This window comes from Myxocyprinus asiaticus, chromosome 22 (assembly GCF_019703515.2).
Source record: "Myxocyprinus asiaticus isolate MX2 ecotype Aquarium Trade chromosome 22, UBuf_Myxa_2, whole genome shotgun sequence".
In the NCBI taxonomy this organism is placed as follows: domain Eukaryota; kingdom Metazoa; phylum Chordata; class Actinopteri; order Cypriniformes; family Catostomidae; genus Myxocyprinus; species Myxocyprinus asiaticus.
The window spans coordinates 29,098,613-29,117,537 of NC_059365.1; the positions used below are offsets into that span (position 1 = coordinate 29,098,613).

At 36.8% G+C, this 18,925-nt stretch overlaps 1 protein-coding gene and 1 pseudogene across 1 annotated transcript; one reads left to right on the top strand and one right to left on the bottom strand.

The window, feature by feature from the left end:
* Positions 1 to 5,063: 5,063 nt before the first annotated feature.
* LOC127412680 (alpha-1A adrenergic receptor-like) lies at positions 5,064 to 13,663 on the top strand (annotated as a pseudogene).
* Positions 13,664 to 14,095: 432 nt separating this feature from the next.
* On the bottom strand, positions 14,096 to 17,756 carry LOC127412683 (eukaryotic translation initiation factor 4E-1A). Its single transcript, XM_051649256.1, has 8 exons — positions 17,711 to 17,756; positions 16,303 to 16,406; positions 16,097 to 16,192; positions 15,859 to 15,922; positions 15,557 to 15,670; positions 15,320 to 15,459; positions 14,927 to 15,059; positions 14,096 to 14,832 (listed from the first exon to the last, which is right to left on the bottom strand). The coding sequence occupies exons 1-7, from the start codon at positions 17,726 to 17,728 to the stop codon at positions 14,945 to 14,947; spliced, it is 651 nt and encodes a 216-aa protein (XP_051505216.1). The 5' UTR covers positions 17,729 to 17,756; the 3' UTR covers positions 14,096 to 14,832; positions 14,927 to 14,944.
* Positions 17,757 to 18,925: the final 1,169 nt, after the last annotated feature.

The window sequence follows — 18,925 nt, forward strand, 5'->3', positions numbered from 1 at the left end:
GGAGAGAGGGTCATGATGTGCGGATGGGGAAGAGAATGGCCTATCTCTCTCACATGACAAATCAGGTGCGTTTCGTCCCGCTGCCATAAATTGTTAATTTATGCATTGTTGTGTTTGGTTAGTTAAAAAAATTATATTCTTTCATTAAATTTGTTTTTTATTTTTTTACTTAAAGATGTTATACCTGTGCTAATAAACAACAGTTGGTAGTTTAGCATTTTTCAGCTTTAGACTTTAAAAATAAATTGTTTTAAGCTTGCTTAGCTATTGATGTTTTAAAATCTGCACAGGGCGCCCAAAATGCCAGGGCTGGCCCTGTGGATTATGACTGAGAGATGCAGGTCAGCAGGCTTGCGATTCACTAGATAAAACTTAGATAAAATCCATCTCCTTGATCTAGAGGAGCCCTACTGCGATAATGAAGATGAAGATGCTGTGCCTGTGACGGTATGAGCTGCTCCAGGCGCCAAAAGGTGTTTCCTTGGAGGAACTTTAAGTTGAAATCACGAGAACAAAAGAGAAAATTAAGTCATGATCATGCGAAAACATTTCTTATCTTGAAATCACGAGAAAATTAAATCATGATCATGCGAAAACAAGACAAAACAATTTAATAAACCAAGGACAAAATGTGCACAAATCAAATATGGTGACACATCACAAACGTATTGGTTCTTTGTTTGTCTCATGACCAAACGTCATGATATTATGACAAAATAGTTGAGTTGTTTTAAGAGGAAATCCATGGTTATACATGTCTAGAAAAATATGTTGTTTATGAAGTTTCTCCAATAATGTTAATATAGTGTAATTGCACAAACTGTCAAGTTTATTACACACTGTAGACTAGCTGAACTGGAAATGCCATCACTGCTAATGAACTACATTTTCAGTAGTGCTGAGAGGTTGTACCTTACTCTGCAGCTTCTCTCAAACACAGCTCTAATCAGGACACAGATGCTCCATGCACAATGAAACCCCTAATCATAATACAAGTACCCTGACATGATTAACAACGGGAGCTTAATGAATATGTATGGGCAAGTTTCCTGGAAAAAGAACTCTCAGCATGGACTTAATTACACTGTCAAAGAAGATTCTGCATTGAAACACCTTAAACTATGATTAATCTGTGTTAAAGAAACAGCCCTGTTTTATTTATGTCTCACATATCTCATTCCACAGCTCTATAATTTTGGAAAATAGTCTAGAAATAGGAAGATTCTCACCTGTCAAAGCAGTGAGAATATTTATTCAACTTTATTCAGTACTAAAGTTGAATAAATATTACTAAACAGTACTGTTCCCTGAACAGATTTTTATATTATCAAGTTTTGACCTTTTGATTATTACTATTATTTATTTATTGATTGATTGATTGATTTTATTTACTAAATTGAGAATTCTGATATGTAATATTTATGTTTTGAAAATACGTATGTCAATTCACTACATTTACTACTGTAGTAGGTAGGGCATGAAGACACATTAGATGGCGCCTTTGGACATGACTTTAGTTTTGCAGCTTATAAAGTGTAACATAATTGACTGAGCGACAAGCCAACTTGGTGATATGAAGGACTGCTAGCCTAGGCATAGTGACATGAAGGACTGCTAGGCTAAACGCAGGCTAACATTCCAATCCTTCCCACCTTTCCAACATGACAGCAAGGCAACTATTGGAATGAAAATGCAGATATTGTGTTGCTTTTGAAAAGCTTTTGGAAGCTATTTTTAGTTAATTGATAGTCATTTGCATTTCTATACTTTTAGACATTTTATCTGTTTTCTAATTTGAACCATTGCTCATAGAGCGGTTGGTGTTTGAAACCAGTGCTATAACTTACAGTTGCATAGTTGCAGGTTAATATTATGTGTAGTGTTATGTTTAAATGACTGTGTATATTGGTTTTGTTTTGTTTTCTTCTGTTATGTTTGATCACCCACTGCCTCTGTATGCCAGTAAAGTGATGTTGGACAGATGGACAGTGATCCTTAACTACTTCATTCAGGCATCATCTGCAGTTCAGGTATGAATACCCCTGAGAAGTTTTTGTTTAATTAAGCCTGACCTTACAGTTTCTTCTTATCATTTCATAGGGAGAGCTCATACAGCCTCTGTTTTTCTTATTAATTGTGATGTTGGTGTATGTTATTTGGTTTTGAAGGTTTTAACTGCTTGTGCCTTACCACCATTTGTGTTTGTTTGTGGCGTATCCAGTCTAGCGCCCTGCAGGTGTGCTGCTAGAAGGGGGAAGGGGCATTTTGACCATTTAATGTAATTTTTCTCTCTCTCTCTCTCTCTCTCTCTCTCTCTCTCTCTCTATATATATATATATATATATATATATATATATATATATATATATATATAATATTCTTTGTGTTTTATTTATTTATTTGCTAGGATATTAATTGGGCAATATGCAATATTTCACACTAAAGAGACAACAAAGTGTACAAGTGTGCTGTGGGGGTGGTTTTGGTTGCTGTGTGTCACGTTTTATTAAGTATTTAACTGATTGATATGGTGTGATTACCATTTTATTGTGTGAGAACTGAAACTATGAGAACTGAAACTATGGTGTGAATTGAAAACATCTAACATGTCTGGGATTAAAGGTTGTGTACATGCTAGGATTGCCAACTTTCTACCTACCAAAATACAGGATTTATAAACACCAGCAGAACTCTAATGCAAACTGGAGGTGGATTTCAGCTGTTCAGTGATTGATTTCTTCTCACATAATGACACAATTTCAACGCAAATCAATATTTTATGTCCATTTATTTGTTTATTTGGCAAATAGTCTCATAATAGGCTGAGGTGAGAATGAGGAGTCAGATGGTCGTTTTCACAAAATAAAAACCAACAGAACTCTAATGTAAACCGGAGGTGTACTGTAGCTGTTCAGTGATTTCGTTCTTCTCACATAATTACATAATTTCAATGCAAATCAATATTTTATGTCCATTAATTTATGTATTTGGTTAGTAGTTGTGTAATAAGTGGGATAATTACAGTCAGCCGGTTGTTATCGCAAAATAAACCCCTTCAGGGTGATACAAGACCCCTCCGCATCGGAGTCCTGATCATCCTGTCTGGGTTTATTTTGCGATAACAACCAGCTGACTGCATTATCCCTTACTTACAGTTATATGGAAATATGGTGTTTTATTTGAAATCACCAGTGTTTCTTCTAAATGTAATGTGAACCTTGTTTAACAGCAAGTTAATTTGCTAGAATGGTCAAGAATTGCTAATATTGTATCAGATATTGTTAAAACGTTTGCATCCACTTGTGAAATGCATTTAAGTAAACATAATAAGCCTTGGGTATGAGTTTCGTGGAATAAACGTGTAGATGTAAAAAAAAAAACAACAACAACAAAACAAAACAACAAAATGTCTGAAATGTAGATAAATCAATTTTGTGCAACCACTTACCTTAAAATAGTACATCGTAAAATGGCAAAACCAAAAACCATTTTTTAGTGTTGGAGGTTCAAACCTAAAAGATGACTACATCAGTCTTGAATGTGTGACCTAAAAAACAAGATCAATGACATACTTAAGTGGCATGTTACTGCAATATTAGTGTAGGAAAATCACAATATTGGATACAATATCAAATATTTGCTAATTTAACAGCATTAAAGAGTAACTGTAGTTCACCCAATAATAATCTCTCATCACTTACTCACTTGTCCATACAATGTAAGTCAATGGGGTCCAAAACGCTCAAGCTCCAAAAAGGACATTAAGGCAACATAAAAGTAATCCATGCGACTCGTGTGGGTAAATTTAGAAACAGACCAAAACTTAAGTCCTTATTAGAAATCCTGAAACATTTAGACCCCGTTGACTTACATTATTTGGACAAAACCACCTCAAAAAAAAATTGTTTTAAGGCATGAGGATTAGTAAATAATGAGAAAATTGTCATTTTGGGATGAACTATCCCTTTAAGATTAATAGGATGTGGTGAATGGTGAATAGAGTGGTGGTGGCGTAGTGGGCTAAAGCACTTAACTTGTAATCAGAAGGTTACTGGTTTGATCCCCACATCACATGGTTTGATCTGGGGGGATTGTCTCTGTAATAAGTGCAATGTAAGTCGCTTTGGATAAAAGCATCTGCCAAATGCATAAATGTAAATAGGATGGCTCTGAAGGTGCCTTCTTGTTGGAAGGTGATGTCAAGATGGTGACCTTAAAAACTCTCCAGTTCCTGGCACACCTTGAGATAGAAACCTCATGTCTCCAATGAGCTCATCTCCAGACTTCACAGGAGATATGCTAAAGAAGTCTATGCATGAAACAAATTTGTGCAGCACAGCTGGCATGGTTAAGGGGTGTTGTAGGGTACAAATGTGTAAAGCTTCCATATGAGGCCGAAAAGGTCTGTAACATCATGCTAGCTTAACTAAATAAACCCCACGCTTGATTTTGTATTTATTTATTTTTTCCTGATGACATTAAATAGTATCTGGTTATGCTGAAAAAATGTATAGTTCAATATGTTACTTAAACAGATTCATCTCTTGGCTGCAGTGAGCAATCATCACCTTGGAAGATTAGGAACTAGGAACATCAACTAGGAATTATTTTAAAATAATGTATTGTTCATTTTAACAGGTCCAGAAAGTTTCTGTGCAGATACATATCAAGAATCTGACTGATCACTCTGAATACCTAAATGAATCACTGGGTCCAAATGAGCCTGTTTGATGTTGATTTGTGGGACAGATTTAACTTACAGTATAGTGTGCATGTAAATTAATGTGCGTTCAAAAGATCACCCCCTTAGTAGTCAATTTAGGTTATTTATATTGATTACAGTTTAAAACTTTGTACCAGTGGTATGTTTTTGTAATTTTGTTTCTATTATTTATTTATATATTTTCAGCACTCTTTCTCTCTGTCTCAAAAATTAAATGTAGCTTACACTCAGAATTTGAATTTAAGGGGATATGGGCGGTAACAACGACTTACCCCTGAGACAAGAGACTCTTATTTTCACATTACATGTGTGCCAGAGTATTTCAGAGAGGAACATAAAAATACACTAAACAATAACAAACGTGCTGCTGCATTAATAACAAAATTCTGGTAACAAAATATTACATTACTCATTACCAACCTGTCAGCAATGGAGAACATTTCCCGCAAAAATGAAACAACAAAATGAAGTCACAAACTCCTGGGGAAGCGGGGGGGTCGCCGGTGTTTTCAAACTCGTCCGGGTTGAATGGCACAAGATACGATCCACTACACCTGTACCATGCTGTCCCACTCGGCTTGGTTTTGGGAACTTTCATCATCTTTGCGGTGGCTGGAAACATCTTGGTGATACTGTCAGTGGGATGCAACAGGCACCTGAGAACTCCAACGAATTACTTCATCGTTAATCTCGCCATCGCCGACCTTCTCCTGGGCACAACCGTGTTACCTGTTTCGGCCACCTTGGAGATATTGGGTTACTGGGTTTTCGGGAGGATTTTCTGTGATGTTTGGGCAGCTGTTGATGTGTTATGTTGCACCGCATCCATCATGAGTTTGTGTGTAATCTCCATTGACCGCTATATCGGAGTGAGCCATCCTTTGCAATACCCCAGCATCGTGACGGGGCGCAGAGCTCTGCTGGCCATGCTTGGGGTTTGGGTCCTGTCTCTGGTCATCTCCATCGGACCCCTGCTGGGATGGAAGCAGCCTCCGTCACCGGACCATACGGTGTGCTTAATAAACGAGGAGCCCTTTTACGCACTGTTCTCATCACTTTGTTCCTTCTATATTCCTTTAGTTGTCATTCTAGTCATGTACTTTCGTGTTTATGTAGTGGCCAAACGGACAACGAGGAATTTGGAAGCCGGTGTGAAGACGGATTCGATTAATTCAGGTGAAATAACGTTAAGGATTCACAGGGGTTCGCAGGTGCACGAGGACACTGGTTGCGCCGCCAAAGGTCGCGTTCATCAGGCGAGGAATTCTCTGAGAGTCAAACTTCTTAAGTTTTCGCGGGAAAAGAAAGCAGCTAAGACTTTGGGAGTTGTGGTTGGCATGTTTACGCTGTGCTGGCTACCATTCTTCCTCACTTTACCAATAGGTAGGTTTCTCTTCATCTTAATGGCATGCCATAAATACAACTGTACACAGATCAGTGACGTGACACGACGCTAATTTTTGTTCGGATCTATTAAGTTATTCAAAAATACATTAAATGCACCTCTAGTATGATTAATATGCTTCAATTTCTGAGGTAAAAGTCATTTTTTTTCCTGAGCTTAAAGTCCAAAAAAAAAAAAAAAAAAAAAAAAACAAAAGTCAAAGTGATGTAGCCGTCTGGACAAATTCAAAATAAAATGAAATTATTCATATTATTAATATTGCATAAAATAAGTTTTAAGTATTAAGTTTAAAAAAAATAAAATAACATAAGCTTTCATTTTTATGAAAAGGCACATTTTTCTTGGTCGAATGGAGCAACCCTAAGAAAATATCCTGATATTCGTGACTAAAAAATGCAAAATAATTGTACAATATATTTTTTAATTTTAAAATGTGTTTGTTAAATTTTTTTTTATTAATTTTAAATTCATTAGTATGTTGTGTACACACATGGATTCAAGGTGCAAGCAAAGTATCACTTGACATTTTTAAAGATTTATTTTTTTATTTTTATTTATTTATTTTATTTATTTATTTTTTTTTTTTGTTTGCCGAAAATGCTATGCATGTTTTCTCAAAACCAACATGGACACAAAGATAAAATTTTATAAATTTGACAGGTACTTTTAAAGAAGATTTTTAAAAGATTTCTAATTTGTATCACATCTTACAACTTTATTAGTCAATGACCCACATGGTATATCAACAATCAAGTAGTTGCAGTGATAATAATACATTGTTTAATAGTAGTAACATTATTAACATTCTTTCACATTCTATATTAAATTGTTAATTCTTAAAGTCATCCTGCCCTGCATCCTGTTTGGCCTGACAACTTATACATTGCTTATATCAATATTTGTATTAATTCAATTACTTATAAACTGTGAAATGTTAGCACACAGAAATTAAGACAAAACAATCCTCAAATGGAACAGTAATTATTATTGTTTAATTTAATTAATCATTATAGTTTACTATCCTCTAATGATTCCATGTTTAGACTTAGTGACTTTTGTGTTATGAACATCCTTTAGTTGTTCAAAATGTCACTGGCTTTTATGATAGGCTATGGGAGAAACCATTTGCAAGTGATTTGTCCCAAGTGGTTTTTGCTGGTGGAAGTGCATGGCCAGTGGGAAGACCACAGAGTAGGGGTTAAGACCGAATAAATCTTTTTTCACTTTATGTCCTCCTTCCTCTCAAGCCCCCCCCCCCCACCCCCCCACCCCCCCCAGTGTGGCGTCCACTGCATCCGTAGCTTGGCTGCCACAACCGGGAGTATGAGAACTAGGACCTGGACCAAAGCCACTAAGACTCAAAGGCAGGTTATTATTAATGAATTAACATAATAGTCATTCCTATCCCAGACAGGGTTATCTCAGCAGGGCATGGTGCTTGGAAGTTTAGCCGGCCTGGATCTTAATTAGGCAACTGTGAATTTCTGTGAATAAAATAAAACAGAAACTTCTCTGGAAACAGTGGCATGTTTACTGACAGTGCTGGAAGCAGCAAAGTCACATGCATTTCCTATGACACAATGTTTAAGTTCCAATTAACAAGTTTATTTAGACAATGCAATTGTATGTTTACATGAAAACTCAAAGAAGTTGAGTCACAACACTGTAATAACAGGAAGACAAGGTGCTTGATATAGTGTGTGTGGAAAGAACAGTAATGAGTGTGCTAAGTTCAGTGAAAAGAGGACAAGTTTGTTGTCATGGTAATAATTAGAGTACAGAACTAATGACTTTGAATAAATACATTTGATGAAAGTACAGCTGAATATTTGCTGCACACACCAGTACAGCAAATATTCAGTTCACCAAAAAATAAAAATGCTGTTGCCATTTACTCACCCTCATGTTGTGGGTCTCATCTTGTGTTCCACCAAAGAAAGAAAGTCATATGGGACATCATGATGGTGAGTAAATGATGACATAATTTTCATTTTTGTGTCAACTATCCCTTTGAAGGAATATTCCGGGTTCAGTACAAGTTAATAATAATATTGATAACAACAAAAATCAGTTTTGATTTGCCCCTCCTTTTCCTTAAAAAGGCACAAATCTGGGTTACAGTGAGACAAAATTATCTACAAGAATGAAGATCAGGCACGAAATGATGCACGCCGCCTTCAATCGGACAATTGACCAAATCATAAACTAACTGAAAAACACTTAAGGGAGTATAATAGGGTTCAAAATAGTGTTACTATGAATGCGAACTTTAATACAGTGAAAAAGACACTCTATTAGCATAACATAAATATATATAAATAAATAACAATTTCCAACATTCTTTTGAATGTCCATGTACTAAAATAAAATATTTGATGCCATGAGTGTACCTTCATTTACTATTACTATTATTTTGAATGGCCATGGAAAATGAAGCAATAACAATTTTACCTGGTCGCAAAAAGTAGTCCGTTAATTTACCTCATGAACTTTCACCTTTTTCTGACCCTTTATGCTTCGCAGAGCTAATGTGTGCTTCTAAATCACTTGCACCTTTATTAGCAACTGACACATAAGTGCAAGCTTTACATGTCATACATTCTGCTTCCCACGGATCTCGACCTGGACGAAAGCATGGGAATTATTTGTGCAAATCTTCTGTAAATTTTCACTTTCGTTTGGGCATTGTTTCCACTCAGCTGTCATTTGCTGCTACTGTCAAGCAACTGTTTGATGCCGAACACAACAGCGCTCCGTGCGTTCGCAGGAATTTGACCAATAGTTGCTGCAAGCCTCTTATAATCGACCAACTGGTGTGCGAGAAGGTGGGACTTACAAAGAGGGGTTAAAGCAATGCAAATATGCGTGCAGCGCACACACACAATGAAGTATTAGACCAGATGCACATCATATTGCAACTGAAGCCGAATCCCGGACATTTTCGCAAATGTAGAAATCCCGGCCGGATGCTTTTTTAAGGTCCGAAAAAGAGGACATGTCCGGGAAAAAGAGGACGTATGGTCACAATAAACTTTGTTTGCTTTTCTTACACTGTTGTCATCTTATTTTGTGCATTGTTTTGTTCTGTATGGGGATTTTTGACCAGCTACTCACTAAGTTTGGAAGATCGTGGCTATCTGTTAAGGAAAACGGTGGGAATCTTAATCAATAATATTATATGCTATGGCAAAAATCCAAATACAATCATCTGCTGCACCAATGTTAATAATGATTCCACTGTAACAGTTTACAGAACTTAGCAAGTTAAGCCATAGTTCATACAATATAATGTCATTACATTACCCATCGTTTTTAGTGTAGATGTCCTCTCTGACAATCTTGTTGAGCAATGTAATAAAGATGGATTGCATTAATCTGTATGTTTAAATAGGTCCTCAAAAACAAGAGTAAAAGTTGTATACAATTTTTTTTTATGTTTGAGGTAGTCACTGAAACTACCACGTAGACAGTAACCTGTTACGTCACTGTTCAGCTCTCAGGTCAGTGGAAAAGTGTGACCGGTTTACAATAGGCTCCAGATTGCCCTGGCCGTGAACCAGCGGAGCACATGCTCGGCACGAGAACCATCGCAATTTCGGTGGAAAAGGGCTAACTGTTTCCTCAATTTGTACTTTTTTTTTTAAGAAAAGGACAGACAAGTCTAAATTATTTTTTGTAGTAATCAATATTATGCAACAAATGCTGTCAGTTGAACTTAACTTGTTTTGAACCCGGAATATTCCTTTAAGCATGTATTGGGTCTGTGAGAAATATTATAGAAATGGATTAAAGGTTGAGTGTCAAGTTTCACTAAAATTTGCTATAATTATCAATAAGAATACCGCTCCAGTACTCCAAAATATTAAGATGGACAAGTTGACACACTGAGATAATTCTGCGAAATTATAGTTTTACACATTGCAACGAGGCCTGAATTGTTGGAGGAAAATAGACACATGAGACATACAGTATAAGCTAACAATAAATATGCATCTTGATACATAAATCTTTGATAGGTTTTAAAGCATGTCAGACTAAACAATGGAGGAAAACCCACTGAGTCACTTTGTCCTGCACACACCAGTGGGAATAACAGGATGCAAGGATGTGGACAGTACAGTATATCTAAACCTTGTGTGCTTCCTCTTGAAATACTAATGTTCTAGAAGAGTTCAATTCTAGATGATAAGTGAACTAATCAGAAAAAAAGGAACCAGAGTCTGCAAAAGAGAACATAATGCAGTCACTCTGTTGTTTACTGTTTGCACAAGTGAGCTGCCTAGGTTTTGCATGAATTAAGGCCCATTTAGAGCCCATTCATGTCTGCTTTTAGAATGTTGTAGCCTTCGAAAAGACCTTTGTCACTTATTTAGTTCCTGGGCCAAGTCTGTTGGTTCCCATGGTACTTTTGAACGTGGTGAGTCAATGCCATAGGGCTGCTGCATAAAGGTGCCCCCGGTTTACACAACAGGGATCCTGGTCTAAACCAACCAACAGGCACAGATCCAGAGCTCTATCATAGAGATTTAATGAATGAAAGGGGTAAATGGCATACAAAGCACTTTTCTTTACATCCTGCCCAATTTTTGTCTTGTGAGAAATAAAATAAGCATTTTAATGCTATTGAAGCATTTAACTGATTTAATATCACTACTGAAAAGACTAGCATTGCTGGTCAAAAGTTTAGTTTTTTAACAGAAAGAAAGACCATGCTGGTCAACAAACATCACCATCTAGGTTTTGCTGGTGAAAACCATGTCTAAGCTGGTCCACCAGCAAGACCATTACCAAACCAGCACTAGCCAGCATAAACCAGCCTAGAACAGAATGGAAATTACATTCTAGTTAATGCTTTTACACTATATTTCAACTGGACAGAAGGCCTCCCTTTTGCTTAGTCTGCTGATTTAGATAGATAATTACTAAACTCATGCTGAACTAACCAAAATCTCTTCTTTACAATGACAATGGTGTTCCCTATACTTTATTGTAGGTATTATTATGACAAAAAAAATTGTGCATTATGCTTGAACTTAATATTGTTCTAAACAACAATTGTTGTTTAGAACCAGTGCCTAATGCAATCACATGCCTTTGCAAATTCCAGTCAAATGGTAAACACAAACCTGCAATATATGATTGCACTATTTCCAAAGTTCATTGTGGTAAGTGTGAATTAAAGTACATGAACGGTTTTATATCATTAAACAGTGTTATTGTTTAGATTTTTCCAAAAGTCAGGATTAGTCATTAAATTACTGCAAAACATTTCCCAAGCTTGCATTGTTGCCATCTGCTGGATGCTGAAGGAAATAACAGACCGTTGTTTGCAACAGTTGTGCCTGCCAGCAGGGGGCACAATCACTTTTAAATGACATGAAACTGAGGCCGGAACTCAGAAATTCACAGAAAAGTTTTTTCTCACAACAATACTTTTAGTTTCGGAGATTTTTATTGCCTTTCTGTCTGATATTCAAATTCTGAGATAACCAGATTTTAGTGGAAGAATACAATATAAATCATACACAAACATGTCTTTTCAATAATCAGAGTAACTGTAATAAATTGACACTTTAAAGATTCAGGTCATATTCCTTCATTTCATGATAATAAGGTACTGTCTGACATTGAATCTCACTGGTGCTGTACTGTCTCTTCGCAGTCTCCTTCGATGTCAGCCTGCGGCCCCCTGACACAATCTTCAAAATCATCTTCTGGCTTGGTTACTTCAACAGCTGCCTGAACCCCATCATCTATCCCTGCTACAGCCGGGAGTTCAAGCAAGCTTTCAGCCGCATCCTGAGATGCAGATGTCACCACAGGAGACGTCCAGGTTGGAGAGCGTACAACTACCATGGCTCACACATCAACTCCTTCTACTCATGCCAGGATTCAAAAGACTCCATGAACTATGGCAGTTATCTAAATGGCAGCCAGAGAACCCTGTCTTCTGCCAACCCCAGCCCCAGTTACCACATCAAAGTCCTGTCATATTTCCAGGAAGACGGACCTAGACATGGCCGGAGCAGGACACCTTCCATTTTATCGGAGAGTATTTTGGATCATCATCTTGAACCTGTGGAGGAAGTTCCTACCCAGTCTACTGAAAATCCAGGTCAGCCTTTTCTCAAAGACTTCCCTCAAGAGCAATAAAGTAAAGATGTGGAACCTGAGGGAAATATGTGATATATGCCCTTACACTGTGGTATGTCACGAAGACTGTTGCCTTTTTTCTGAAAATGAAGTTACTGACTATAAATTACGAATAAATGTGATAATCAGAAAATATTTTTATTCAGAATTAATAATTACGTTTCAATAAACGGTCCAAGTAGTCAGAGATAAACCAGGGCTCATGTCAAAAATGTCACTGAAAGTAACAAAAATTTCTCAGATATTTAAAATTAGGGGGAAACAAACACCCGTTTTTCCTGTTTTTTCATTGTTTGATTAATTTGCGCTATTTAAAGGTGCACTTAGTAATTTTTTGAAGTGTGTCAAAATATGACTTACACTGACACCTAGTGGCCTGGATTCTGCATCATTCCAACACAGTAGTTTTCAGTTACCGATGCCATTGTAGAAATTCACTATACACAGTAAGCCAGGATTAATGATGCCTCCACATGCTATCGGAATTATCATAAATACGAGTTTCCCACTCGGGAGTTACACATGAATGACCCCTCAAGTCGTAATTACGACTGGGAAACTCTGAGGTAATTTTGATACCCGAGTTTCCGAGATGGGATGAGTTGTACACTTTCAACATGTTGGAGGAGACTACAGATTCTTTAGTTTAGTTAATTAGTTTAGCAGCTAATTGTTAACACTTGCCATTTTGATCATATTCATTTATGTATATCAGCAACCATTTGATGCATGTTGTACATTTTACACTGTGAATATAGCTTGCATTTGACCAACATACCATTATTGTCAGCAAGCTAACTGAGTATGTATTATGGTGTCAAAATAAAAGTTCCTTAAGAAATATGTATGAATAAACCTGGTGTGGTCCATGTTTCCTGTTTTTTTTTTTTGTTTGTTTCCTCTCTAACAAAGCACTTGAATGTGACATTTGTAATTACCACTTCAGAAGTGGGAAGTAGGATAATTCCGATAGCACATAAAGGTAGCATAATTAATGAATTAAATTAATTAAAGTGTCCTATAACAGGGCAGTTACTGAGATTAAGCAAGTAGTATTCAGCTGGTCATGTGATACTAACATGGCACCCCTGATCCATGTAGAAACAAGCTTTTATAAGATTACTGATATGACTGAACTCTTCATCTCACGAGTGGTCATGATTTTAGACATATGTTTCAAAATTACTAGTAACTGATTCAAAATTAAAACTTTTTAAGAGAAAAAAAAAATACTGAGTGCACCTTTAATATAAACGGACAGCATTATGTTTTATATGGTTTGAAAATAATATGCTGTTATAATGGTAAAAAATGCCCTTGAAACTTAATTCCAAAGGGTAAATATTGCTTGTTAATAAGTTAATTTCTGACCCTTTCTACTTTGAAAACTCATTAAATTAATCATGCATTTAATTAAAATCTCTTTAAGGTCAATCTGATATGCCTGCCACTTATGTAAAGCAGTGTGAATACTCTAGTTTTCTTCAAGGCAAGCAACATTAAACAATTTTGCTTAATCTTTTTCATTAACTACCCCCAATAAATGGCCCATTACTGATTTTCAGTTTGTACAAGGTGAAAGGTGAAGCACACAGTAAATTTCATAACTTTACTGCAGAATGTATCAGGCTTTGCTTCACAAAAAACAAAGTGATTCAGACTGCTTTACAGAGAGAAAACCACATTCATTAGTCTAGAGATGCTGAGAGGTTTAGCATAAAAGGTAGTAGACTTCTAAAAAATTAGAAAGCTGTTGGGCACATCTCAAGAATCTCAGAGAACCTTATCTCATCAACAGATGCACATTCAGAGGCTTTTCAGTGGGTATAGACAATGCACTGTACAATTTATTTACAGTCAGTTATACATACATTTTGATAAGCACCCATGGTCCAGAGTGGGGTTTCTTTTTTTTTTTTTTTTTTTTTAACAAAAGTCAGACTACTCAATAAAACCCCTTATTATGAGAGGTGAGGACCGGAGATCAATTCTCTCAATACTGCCTTGAACACTTCACACAAGCAATGCAGAACAAGACTGCAAAAATACACATTTATATAACAGTCCTTGAACAGTAAAGAATCAACTTAACATTCTCAAACAACAATACAAGAATTGTTCAATTGTGTAACTACAAATTTCATGATCAATTTACGGCAAAGTCCAAATCGCTCAAAAACTAGATCCAAAGCAGAAGAGAATAGATTGCATAAAAAATAAATAAATTACACTTAAGATTTCATAACTATAACTGAAAATAAAAAGGCAAACAAAATACAAAACAAAAACAATCATACAATGAATTGGAAAAATTCCTCTTTCCCCCATCCCTACGGGCAAAAGATCCCTTAATAGTACAATGACATTAAAAAAAAAAAAAGAACATGACTCTGTATTTATACACTGTACAGTTTCGTAAATACAAAAATCCTCTGATTGTGCTTTACTCCATCACATGGGAAGGCTTTTTATTTCCTTATTTTTTCCCTCGTGGTGTCATGTGAAAAGTTTGGATCACAGGACAGTTTCAAAGATTAAGACGTTGCAGTATCTGCAACAAAATAATATTAATCACATTAACAATCTAACATTATTTAAAAGAAAAAAAATATATATGAAAATTTTAAAAGGAAAAAGAGACCCACTGTGCTTAAGAAGGCTCCTTAAACAACAAACTTATTCTTTGTGGTGGAACCACTTTTAGTGGCTGTGTCCGCATGTGACTGGTATCCAATTATGACCTTTGATGGCACACCTAATCTTTCCTTGTACACACGCCTGCAAATAACAGGATGAAAAAAAGAAGAAAAGAACATGGTCATTTTCCAATGATGAATAGCTTAGGCCATTTATAAAGAAAAAAGGTTTTGACAATTTGTTCAGCATAGGGGATTTAATTGAGATATTTTATTAAATACATAAAAATTAAATATATAAAATAAAATAAAAATAAAAAACTATGCAAAGATTAAGGATTAAGACCTAGATGTTTTTATGTTGTTTATATTGGTATCACTTCTCAAAAAGATATATTTTACCCGATGTGTACAATAGCATCTTTGTTCTCATAGTCTGTCGTCCATATTGCTATTTTGTCTCCCTTTGTTCGAACATTGACGACAGCACCACACACATCATCGCTATGGTCATCGAATGCTTCTCCAACAAGGCACAAAAGCTGATAAACAAATCCGGAAATGAGGAAGAACGTTAAAGCCTTTAGGATCCACAAACACACAGTATCAATTCAAACAGACTGGAGAGTGTGGACCCACTGTCTCCAACCAGAAGCGGTCCAGGTCGGCTCTGCGTTGCTGTTTGGAAAGGGTGATTAGCCAGCGGCCACCCTGCTTATTTCTCTCATCCTCCCACATGGGCTCAATGCCGTCCTGCTCCAAAAGCAGCAAACAGATCAGCGCAACATGACGAACACCCCCCTAATCACATGTGTCCTGAAACACACTCTGCTTACATGAAGTAGGCTATTTAAGTATTTAAAAAAATAAATCACAGCAGAATCCAGATTGAAGCGTATGAACTAAGGTGTTTAATCAATTAAAATTGTATTCTGCCTTACCTTAAAGAGGGAGTAGTCACATCCTGACATTAAGTTACTTGATAATTGAATGTGATTGTAAAGCCTGGGAACAGAAGATCAAAACTTAGTTTCAGTGCCTTAGTGTTGCACACGTGTCTGTAAACAACTGACAATCAGTTTATTTAATCAAAGGGGTTTGTGATTTACGGACATGCTATGTGTGCGGTGAGATGCAGCCTTGTGTGTGTGATTCAAATTTTCTCTAGTAAATACTTACGCCCAGAAGTCTTCCACTGTGTCAAACTTTGAGATGAGACGGAGATTAGCTTGCCATGTTTTGCTTTTGTCATTTTTAAAGAACCAAAGAGCCCATCTACAAAACAACAAAACTCAAATCACTCTACCATAAACGTCGCTATAAGAGGTTCCCATTAAAATGCAATTAGCCATTAAGGCCTATGCATGTGGACTGGGTGACTTTACCTGTTCTGCAGAGGATGTTTAATATAATCTTCAAGATTTACAATCTCTTGCCTATTTTCATCATTTTTTTCTTCTTCTGAACTCACTGGGTTTGTTGAAGTTTCCTGCAGGCAAAGGATAGAACAGTAAATTACATTTGCATATTTTCAACCAAACAAGATTTACAAGATGCTTAGTGGTATACAAGCTTAATAAATTTAACGGTGATACATTACAGATAAAATGCCTATTGTAAAAGAATAACTGTGTTAATTTGTTCCAGAATCTGTCATAAATTAGTAAGGTGCACCCAAAAATGACAAAAATATTCAATTTGTTCATATATTTATGTCTTTACGTTTAAAAAGCAAAACAATTAGACAGGTGGTCTTGTAACTAAATTTTGTGTGAAATCTGACACAGTGCATGTCTTATCACTAACCTCCTTGGGATGAGTGATGGTTTATTAGAGGGATAGTTCACCCAAAAATGAAAATTCTCTTACCCTCTTGCCATCCCAGATGTGACTTTTTTCTTCTGCTGTATACAAACGAAGATTTTTTAGAGTATCTCATATATCTCAGCTCTGTAGGTCCATACAATTCAAGTGAATGGTGGCCAGAACTTTGAAGGTCCAAAAAGCACATAAGTGCAGCATAAAAGTAATCCATATGACTCCAGTGGTTTCTCACCCATACCTATAATATCGCTTCAGAAGCGTCATAAGGACTACTTTTATGCTGCCTTTGTTTGCTTTTTGGATCTTTAAAGTTCTAGCCACCATTCACTTGCATTGGATGCACCAAGAGAGCTGAAATATTCTTCTAAAAATCTTCATTTGTGTTCAGCAGAAGAAAGTTCTGAGGATGGCATGAGGGTGAGATGAGGAGAGAATTTTCATTTTTGAAGATTTAACGAACTTCTAACAATCTAATTCCCCTAAATCAGTTTTGTATTAAAGTCTAGTCAATAGATGTGCCATTTGTGAGACATTGCACTATTAGTTGGATGCATTAAGCGTGGTGTTCATACATAGACTATAAACAAACAACATTCTGCATATTTTCAGTGACACATCAGCAAACCATGAGTCAAGATAAACAGACAGATCGCTTAACAACAATGTTCAATTATCAGACAAAACCTAAAATATGCACACACTCCTTATTTCCAAGCAAAAACTATTACATATTTAACATGTTCATACACTATCGTTCAAACGCGTAAGTGCGACAGTCTATGATAAAGACACATCAGCTCGTTTGACTGTCTGCAGTGAGCGATATCACTCCTTATCAACATATTTATTAATATTAGCCCGTATGCCAGCCATGACTAAAATAAAGCACATATGCACCAATATTAACTACCACTGATATCAGTGAAAATGCTCTAAATTATGCTTGTAAGAGCACTTATATTGGCTCACCGGTTCAGCAGTCGCCATCTTCCAAAAATGTGAAGGGTCTTTCCCGTGTGTGTAAACACCATTTGATTGGCCGAAGCCAGCCGAACACATGCGAGTGAATGAGCAACCCACACCGGGACAGCGACCACTAGCGAGTACAGAGAGAGCTGGACTCCCGCCATATATTACACTATGTAACACAATTTTTGTTCCTGGGTAGTAAGTGTTATTTCCTAATTGCTTATGCCTCAAAAGTATAGAAAATGGCTATTATTCCCCACAAACTTTGCTTTTGTGACCAGGACCGTGATATTTTGAAATTTACCAATTTCCAATGAGAAAACGGGCAAATTTGTGACTTTTCGTTCACATAAAGTCAGAAAAAAACAACATATGAATCCAAATTAACATGTATTTATACTAAAGTAATACAAAAATGACTACAAAAGATTTAGAAGTGAGTAGTTTTTCGAGATTTACGATTATACTGTAAATCACTTTCACGAATCAGCCCCCAAATGTAGTCTCCCATCATGTTCTCGTTATACTGTCCTTGGTAGTGGCGTTCAAAGTCCAGTATATCCTGGTGGAAGTGCTCACCTTGCTCCTCTGAGTATGCTCCCATGTTCTCCTTGAATTTATCAAGATGAGCATCAAGGATATGAACTCTGAGGGACATCCTACAGTACATTGTGCCGTAACTCTTCACCAGAGTCTCAACCAGCTCCACATAGTTTTCGGCCTTGTGATTGCCCAGGAAGCCCCGAACCACTGCGACAAAGCTGTTCCAAGCCGCTTTCTCCTCACTAGTGAGCTTCTTGGGGAATTCTGACAAAGACACAGGCTTTGACCTTTGCCTCAGACAGCTTAGGGAAGAAGTCTTGAAGGTACTTGAAAGCTGCCGACTCCTTATCTAGAGCTCTGACAAATTGTTTCATAAGGCCCAATTTGATGTGCAATGGTGGCATTAGCACCTTCCGGGGGTCCAACAGTGGCTTCCTCGCCACAGAGAACTCGGTCTGCTGTGTTAGTGCACCTTTGTGTCCCTGCTGTCCCAAAGGCAGATAGCAGGGAAACTTGGTAAAACCGCCTTGGAGACCCATCTGGAATGCCACCATTTTGTGGTCTCCTATGACCTCCTAGCCGTACTCATCATACTTAAAGGTGTCCAGCAAGGTCTTGATATGTATCCACTTAGGCAGCTGGAACTAAACTGAACTGGTGGGCTTAAGGCCC

Coding starts and splice junctions, on each gene's coding strand:
- LOC127412683 (XM_051649256.1), bottom strand. Junction 16,193..16,302: donor AAACATCCTCTGCAGAACAG/GTAAAGTCACCC, acceptor GTTGTTTTGTAG/ATGGGCTCTTTGGTTCTTTA. Junction 15,671..15,858: donor GTGACTACTCCCTCTTTAAG/GTAAGGCAGAAT, acceptor CTTTTGGAGCAG/GACGGCATTGAGCCCATGTG.